Source organism: Olea europaea, chromosome 12 (genome assembly GCF_002742605.1).
Source record: "Olea europaea var. sylvestris chromosome 12, O_europaea_v1, whole genome shotgun sequence".
Lineage (NCBI taxonomy): Eukaryota > Viridiplantae > Streptophyta > Magnoliopsida > Lamiales > Oleaceae > Olea > Olea europaea.
This window is the reverse complement of record NC_036248.1, coordinates 30,754,553-30,762,790: the sequence shown is the minus strand read 5'-3', so window position 1 is coordinate 30,762,790 and position 8,238 is coordinate 30,754,553. Positions and strand designations below refer to the sequence as shown.

Sequence of the window (8,238 nt, the reverse complement as noted above, 5' to 3'; positions counted from 1 at the left end):
GGGGGGGGGGAGGGGGGAGAGAGACAGCTATGTGCAGTTTTGTATTGCAAATTTGATACACTCAACTGGTAATCTAATTTTTTCTGCATCAACTGTATGAGTTTATGATCCATCGATCATCTCATTATAATGGTTTTGATCACTTTTGCCTTCGGATTTGGGGCAAGAATTGATCTTTATTTTTCCTAACCCTACCATCAACACGGATATAGAGCAAAAATCAAAAAAGAAGTGGGCAAAAGACTTCTTTAGTGGATAGACATTCGAATCTTTATCTTTGCCCCAAAATACAAAAATAACAAATAAAAAAGAAGTGGGCCCTAAAATATTAAATTCCTAGTAAATAACATATTACGGAAGATCAGATACCGAAGTCAAGATAAAAAATAAATCGATCCTTATCATTGCATAATTATGAACCCTAAAATTGAAAGTTTAACGCGTACCTATGTACAGGCGCGGAGCCATCACCCGGCGAGGAGGCGCGACCACACATGTTGGCTCCGCCGGAATCTGCAGTATCGTCGGGTAAGCCATTCGCTATGCGCAGCAGTTGCAGAATCGCCTGGTCGCCTCGTCTGCCGCCTAGAGAAGGAGAAGGAAGAAGAAAGCCCTTTTTTTTTGGGTTTGGGCTTCAGTGAATTAAAGAAATTTTTGGCTTATTATTATTTGGCCCAACTGTCAATAAAATTATCCAATTTATCAAACCATTTCATCATTTTAATTTTTCAATCGTCCAGGTCCTGAGGTCCAACAAGCAAGAATTGTGAATCTCCCAAATACAATTCTCCCAAATTGCCAAACCCTTTTTGTCGACCTCGTTTCTTCTTTCTCCGACTCCAAACTCTCCAAGAAGTAGTCAAGCAGACGACAACAGCTCAAATCCATCACTTTTTCCATACATTATTCGCTTCTCTGCAATAGTAGTAAAAGAAGAAAATTTTCCAGTTGAAGGTAGAATTTGAGTCTGATAATAGGATTTGAGATTCTTCTTGGCTTGATTATGAAGTAATCTTAAAGGATAATTCCACCTGCAAACTCCTTGATCTTTCAGTGCCTCAACTGCTCCAATGCTTGTTGCCACAAAGACCAGCGACGGCAAGTTGACCGCAGAAGTCGTTTTGCTGCAGTGAACGCCAAACGGACCGTGACCGCTGACCAGCTGTTGCCTTCTAGTTCTAGTTCTAGACTCTAGTCTTGACTTCACCTCACTACAGACTACCTCAGAGTCTCAGACTGCCATTTCCCTCTTTATTCATTTATTTATTTTTCTGTTTTGGTTTTGTTCTATTTTCTTTTGGCTATTTAGATTTTGTTCTATTTTGTTTCGCCTTGCTACTGCGTCTGCGACACTGCCTACTGTGAGTTGTTGATGTTGAGCATTGAATAATTTAATATTAATTATGTTATGATTTATTCATTTGGGAATTTATGTTTGCGAATTGTGATTTATGAATTATGATAAGTAATTTACGTTTTATCATGAGTTATGAGCTTATGATTATTGATTTGGGAATTTATGTTTGCGAATTGTGATTTATGAATTATGATAAGTAATTTACGTTTTATCATGAGTTATGAGCTTATGATTATTGATTTGGGAATTTATATTTACGAAATTATATTTGTGAATTGTGATTTATGATAAGTAATTTATGTTTTGATGAGGAATGATTATTGATTTGGGAATTTATGTTTACGATTTACAAAATTATGTTTTAAATTGTGATTTATGATAAGTAACTGGGGTATTTTGCAGATTATGAAACGATTTTTTCAACCAAAACAAAAGTCCATACCCAATTTTTCTACTTCTAATTGTGCATGTAGTCCCGCGACTAATTCTAGGCTAACACAAGAGTTAATGAATAACATAAAGAAGTCCCGTACTCAATTCAATGTGGATGATCTTATACCTGATCCAGGGTTACGCCCCCTCCCCCCCATCGAGTCATATGATCCTAATATCAGAGATGATGTTAGGATGGCATACTTGGAGAAGGGTCCTTATCAACCATATGGACATGATATTTCAAGAAGACCGATGGGGAATGACAATAGATATTTTCGAAAAGAATGGTTCTCCGAATTTTAGTGGTTGGAATACAATATAGAAAAGGATGCGGCATATTGTTTGCATTGCTACTTGTTCAAACCCGATAAAGGGGGTCAAGGGGGTGGACATATATTTACTAAGATCGACTTTAGGGATTGGAAGCACAAAAAGACATTAAAAGATCATGTCGGTCTCTTTGATAGTGCTCATAATCAAGCTTTTGCAAAGTGTACGAACTTAATGAATCAAAAGCAAAGTATCTCCTATGCTATTTCTAGCCAAAGTAGTAGTCAACAACAAAGTTATCGGACCAGGTTGACTGCGGTGCGAGATTGTACTAGACTCTTCTTGATGCAAGGATTGTCATTCCGTGGTCACGATGAATCGAAAGAGTCTCTTAATAGAGGAAATCTAATTGATTTGTTGAACTGGTATGCAGCTCGTTGTAAGGAAATTAAAGAAGTATTATTTAGTAATGCTTTTGGAAGTGACTAAACGACTTCACCAACCATCCAAAAGGATTTGGTTAATTATTGTGCCGAAAGACAACAAGGGCTATTATCAATGAGATAGGTGACTCGTTGTTTTCAATTTTGGTGGATGAGGCTTGTGATAATTCTATGAAAGAACAAATGGCAGTAGTTTTGAGGTTTGTTGACAAAAGTGGGCAAGTGAAGGAGCGTTTTTTGGGTATGTCACATGTCACTGATACTCGTGCTCAATCACTGAAGCATGCCATTGATGGAATATTTTCTACACATGGGTTGAGCATATCTAACTTGAGAAGTCAAGGCTATGATGGAGCAAGTAATATGCCAGGTGAGTTCAATGGGTTGAAAGCTTTAATTCTAAGAGAGAACCCACATGCTATGTACCTTCATTGCTTCGCTCACTAGTTTCAGTTGGCAATTGTATCTGTGGCATGTAGGAATTGTATGATTGGTGATTTTTTTGACATACTTACTATTATTGTGAATTTGGTTGGTGCATCATGTAAGCGTGTAGATACTCTTCGAGCAAGTTATCATTCTAATATTCTGGAGAAGCTTAATATTGGGAAACTTACTGATGGAAGTGGTCAGTTTTAAGAAATGAGTTTGGTACGCCCAGGTGATACTAGATGGGGCTCACATCTACTGACAATTACTCGTTTCATTAATACGTTTAATGCTATTATAGATGTTCTTGAGAATATATTAGAAGATGGCGTACATTCAGATCAAAAATCTTCGGCCAGAAGACAGATGAACAATATGCAAGATTTTGAGTTTGTGTTCAGTCTCCATTTTATGTTTGAAATTCTTACAATTACAGACTACCTTTCGCAAGCCTTACAGAAAAAGGATCAGGATACTCAAAATGCTATGAGGTTATTGAATTTGTATAAGTGTGCATTGCAGAACCTGAGAGAGAATGGTTGGGATACTTTGTTGAGTAGGGTGATTGAGTTTTGTGTTGATCGACATATTTTAGTGCCCAATATGGAGGATATTGTAGTAGTGAAAAGTCGACCTAGGCGTGTAGCTCAGCAGGTGACTTATTTTCATCGCTTTTATGTTGATTTGTATTGTCATGCGATAGACTCCATCTTGCAACAGTTGAATGATCGTTTTTCAGAAACAACTACTGAGCTCTTTACTTGCATTTCATGTTTATGTCCAAAAGATTCATTTGAAACTTTTGATAAGGATAAATTGCTACGTCTTGCTAAGTTCTATCCTTTGGACTTCAATAGTGAAGAGCTTTTATTACTTAGACTTCAGCTTGATAAGTTTCTTATACTTGTGAGAATGGACGAATCTTTCTTTAATCTCAATAGCATATCTTGTGTAGCTCAAAAGTTGGTTGAAACTAGAAGTTCCTGTTATTTTCCATTGGTTTATAGGCTGCTCACCTTGGCTTTGATATTACCTGTGGCAATTGCAAGTGTCGAAAGGGCATTTTCTTCTATGAATCTAATCAAAAGTGATTTGCGCAACAAAATGGAAGATGAATGGTTGAATGACAATTTGGTGGTTTACCTGGAGAAATCTATTTTTAAAAAGCTTGAGAATGAGGCAATATTGCAACGTTTTCAAATCATGAGACCCCGTAGAATGCAGTTGTCTAAGTTTATAGTTACAGAGTAATTGAGTAAGGTTGTATTGTATATTTTTTTACTATTTTGGGTTGTATTGAAGTATATTTCCATATGTATACGATTTTGACGTTTTAGTTCATTTATGTATTTATTGAATAAACTTTAATATTATGTAACCATTTAATAAACGATCGGACTATTACGATCGTTGACGATCAACGATCGATGGTCAACAATCAACAATCAACCAGTCCTAGCTGGATTCAGATCCTGGATTCGCCGCTGCTATGTACCTACATACATATGTATATAGAGAGATTACCTGCATCCATTTGGCGGTGTAGGAGGTGACAACCTTGCTGCTAACAGCACCACTGAGGCATCGTAAGTTGGCAGAGAGAGTGGATGATCTTTGGATTATTAGGGATTTCATGAAACTTGTCGCCATTGCTATGCCCTTTGTTCTCCTTGACATCGCCATTGTTCTCAGTCAGAGCCCTGGAGCGAGAAATTCTTTTCATTCAGAACTCAGAAGAGAGATTAAGAAGTTATTTGAAAATACCTCCAAAATTTTTGAAGGACAAGGTTGAAATTACCTACATCGCCAAATTCCCACCTTCACCTCCACCACCGCAGCCAAGCTTCCCCATCCCTACCACAACCAAGTCTCCAAAAGCCATACTACCCACCTCTTACCATGATTAAGACATGATAGAGAAATTGTGGATTGAAGAAAGAGAGGAAGATGAAGGGAGGCAACACATATGAGATTAAAAGGAAAATGGATTCTTAAACCTAATTTTGATGGATTGTTATTTTTGGTCGGGTCAAGAGCATTTAGTTTATTGTGAATTTTTTTGCAACATCCAAAAACGTTGCAAAGTATCAAAAACGTTGCAAAGTATAGCCTTTTGCAACGTTTTTTGAACGTTGTAAAATATGGCATTTTGCAACGTTTTGAAAAACATTGCCAAAAGTTAGGGGGCGTTTCTATTTTCTATTTTCTGTTTTAAATTTCATTTTGGATTTTGTATTTTGAGTTTGTGTTTTGAAATTGTTGAAAATACGTTAGGTTTGTCATTGTGAAAATATGTTTGTTAAAACGTAAAAATTCAAAAGGCTTTTGGTTTGGAATTCATTCTCTCTTCTCCAGCAAACAAAATCCCTAGCATCCCCACCATCTTCTACCACACAAACCGACCACCACCCACCACCTAGACCACCAAATCCCAGCATCACTCAAACCACCTCACCACCCTCTACAATGCAATCTATGATACTCTGCATTGCACCTAATTCTACATGTATTATGAGTCAACAGCAATGATAATGGGAAATAATTAAACAGAAGCTAAAAAGAACCGGAATATACAGAGCAAAACTTACTAAAATTTGACAAACAAGAGCTGTAATTTCTGCAATTGAATGAGTACCCAGTGTCATTTGATGATGAATTTCAGTTCCCCCGGGTTGATTTGTAGACTGGAGCATATTTGAGCCTTCAATAGAAATGGGGTCGAGCAGTATTTCCTGCTCACAGGTTCATTCCATGGTAGATTCGAGCTAAATTGACGAAGACCCATATATGTTGTTGTCCGCCATAATGAGTAGGAGGTAATGGTGATGGTGAGCTACCGTGATTCTCAATGCCGACACCGATATTTGGGCAGCACTGTTCGTGGTTCGCTGCATTCGAGCATGCAAAATCTTTCCCATTTTCTTCAGATGTTGGTATGGAGTTGAAGAATGGGATGAGGACATGTTGATGGTGTGGAAATCCGGTGGTTTGTCCGACGGTACAGTGGTCGGATTCGTGAGTAGAAGGTGCCGGCTTGAGGTGGAGTAGATGTAGTGGAAGTGTGGAACTGGGTTTCTGTCATTTTGCAAAATGGCGTTTTTCATCTTTTCAGTTTTAGCGTCTGTTGGCTTGAAAACGGGGAAAACGACTTTTTTTTTCGTTTTTTGTTTTCTTCACCAAAAAAAAAAAAAAAAAAAAAAAAAAAAAAAAAAAAAAAAAAAAAAAAATTGTTTTCTAAAACTCATTTTTGAAAACGGGAAACCAAACACGTTTTCATCGTTTTGAAAAATAATAAACGACAAATGGTTCGAAAATGACAAACCAACTAGCTCCTAGACTTTTTGCAATTGCAAAGTTCAGAAAACATTGCAAAATATGGCTTTTTGCAACGTTTTTTTAAACGTTTTCCAAACGTTGTAAAAAATAAAACTTTTCGCAATGTTCAAAAAATATTGCGAAAAGTAACATTGGTAACATTTTTAAAATAAATGTTGTCAAAACTCAATTACGTTAACTAATTGCGACATTCACTTATTAAAATGTTGTAATAAGCCCTTTTAGCAACATTTAACTCTCGAATGTTGCCTTTTATCATGTGTTGCAAATGACCTTTTTGGTGTAGTGATTATGACTATGTCTAACTTATTTTTAATCTTTTGAAAGTATATAAAGTCATAAGATTATTACAATTAGTGATCAAGAATGGTAAAGAAAGCAAATCTCATCATAATTGTTCAAAACATAAAACGTGCTTTAATGTCAAAAAAAAAGATTAAGCCCTCGTTTGTTTTTCATTATTTTCAAAATGCATTTTTCTATTCTTATTTTTATATACACATTCTTCGGTAAAATAATATTATACGCAAATTGAAAACTTTTTTTTTACCACACATTCTCTATCAAATGACTATTACAAAATGCATTTTTGACAAATAATGGGAATCAAACATGCCCTAAAAAGTTAAAGTTTCACAATACAAGGTTCATCGAAAACCTGGTACTAAAATTACTTAGCTATTCACAATATCGAATTTAAATAAATAAAGAATAAAAGATATTACAAATAAATTGACGGAACATGATTAATTTCCAAAATGCTTGTACAAATATGGATGAATTATTGCACAAAAATCTGAAATTTTATTCTTCAATTTTCTGCTGCCGTCTTCTCTCCTCCGCCAAATTATTTTATTATTATTAATTTTTTTAATTTTTTTTTTTTGGTATATTATTCTCTGCGTGTGTATGTTTCTCCCCCTCAATTTCCGTGCCTTTTTCTTCCGCGTGTGTTGTATCTGGCTTGTGTTCTAATCAGCCTTAATTTATCTTGTATCAAAGTCCAAAAAGGAGTCCATTTACTTTATTTTATTTATTTATTTATTTTGGGTAGGACTATTTACATGGACAGTGTTTATATATACATTCACTTTTAAAAATAATTGTATTATATTTTTTTCTTATGTAAATTTACCTAAATAGATACATATAAAATTAAATAAAAAATATCGTTCTAACTTCATCCACTAATATTTACTTTCATAAATTCTTTTAATTATTTTTATATTCTTTTAGAATTTGTACTTAACTAAAATTCTAGTAATAATAAAATATCATTGTCATCTAAAATCATAAAACTCTATTCATAAAATATCCTCTTCAGCGGAATTTTAAAAAAAAAAAAATCGACACATTATTAGAGTTATAATTCGTTCATGACATGAAAATGGAATATAATTTTTTATGCTTTTTTAAATATTGGTTTGACAGATAAAAATATATGAGAAATTTCAAAATAAGTTTCAATACTGTCTAAATATTCTTACATTATAAAAGGAAAAAAAACTTAAAATTATCTGCCGAAACACAAACAACCAAAATTATGAGCCTAGAAGCAAAAACATAAAAAATAAAAATATCAACATATGATTTAAAGAGGGATTTGTTTTGTTGCTTGAGCACTATATTTGCTAACCTTTATAAATAATTATTAAAACACCAATATGACAATATAGAAAATAAAAAATAAGAATCAAATTACATATTGATAGTGATTGGATGAATATAGTGATTTTTATTTTTTTATATTTTTTGAAATTGTATTGGGAATGTATTTATAGTGGGATGAATATATAAAATTTGTATGGATCTATAACATTTAAATGAAGGAATTTAATAAGGATAATATTAAAATTTGACATGGATGAAAACAGTAATTTTTTAAAATTTTAATATTTTGATAGGAATGTATATAGGATGGAATTCATATATAAAAATTGTGAATATAAATAACCACACCCTTTATTC

At 34.1% G+C, this 8,238-nt stretch overlaps 2 protein-coding genes across 2 annotated transcripts in view; one reads left to right on the top strand and one right to left on the bottom strand.

The window, feature by feature from the left end:
- Positions 1-1,127, bottom strand: part of LOC111406382 — a 4,055-nt gene extending 2,928 nt beyond the window's left edge. The window contains exons 1-2 of the mRNA XM_023035812.1: positions 1,032-1,127; positions 447-915 (exon numbers count right to left, since the gene is read on the bottom strand). Coding sequence (XP_022891580.1) covers positions 447-537 — 91 coding nt within the window. The 5' untranslated portion in view covers positions 538-915; positions 1,032-1,127. The remainder of the gene's footprint in view (positions 1-446; positions 916-1,031) is intronic.
- Positions 1,128-2,688: 1,561 nt separating this feature from the next.
- On the top strand, positions 2,689-4,185 carry LOC111406900 (zinc finger MYM-type protein 1-like). Its single transcript, XM_023036262.1, has 3 exons — positions 2,689-2,875; positions 3,062-3,133; positions 3,236-4,185. Exons 1-3 carry the CDS (start codon positions 2,689-2,691, stop codon positions 4,183-4,185), a joined length of 1,209 nt encoding a protein of 402 aa, XP_022892030.1.
- The last annotated feature ends 4,053 nt before the right edge of the window (positions 4,186-8,238 follow it).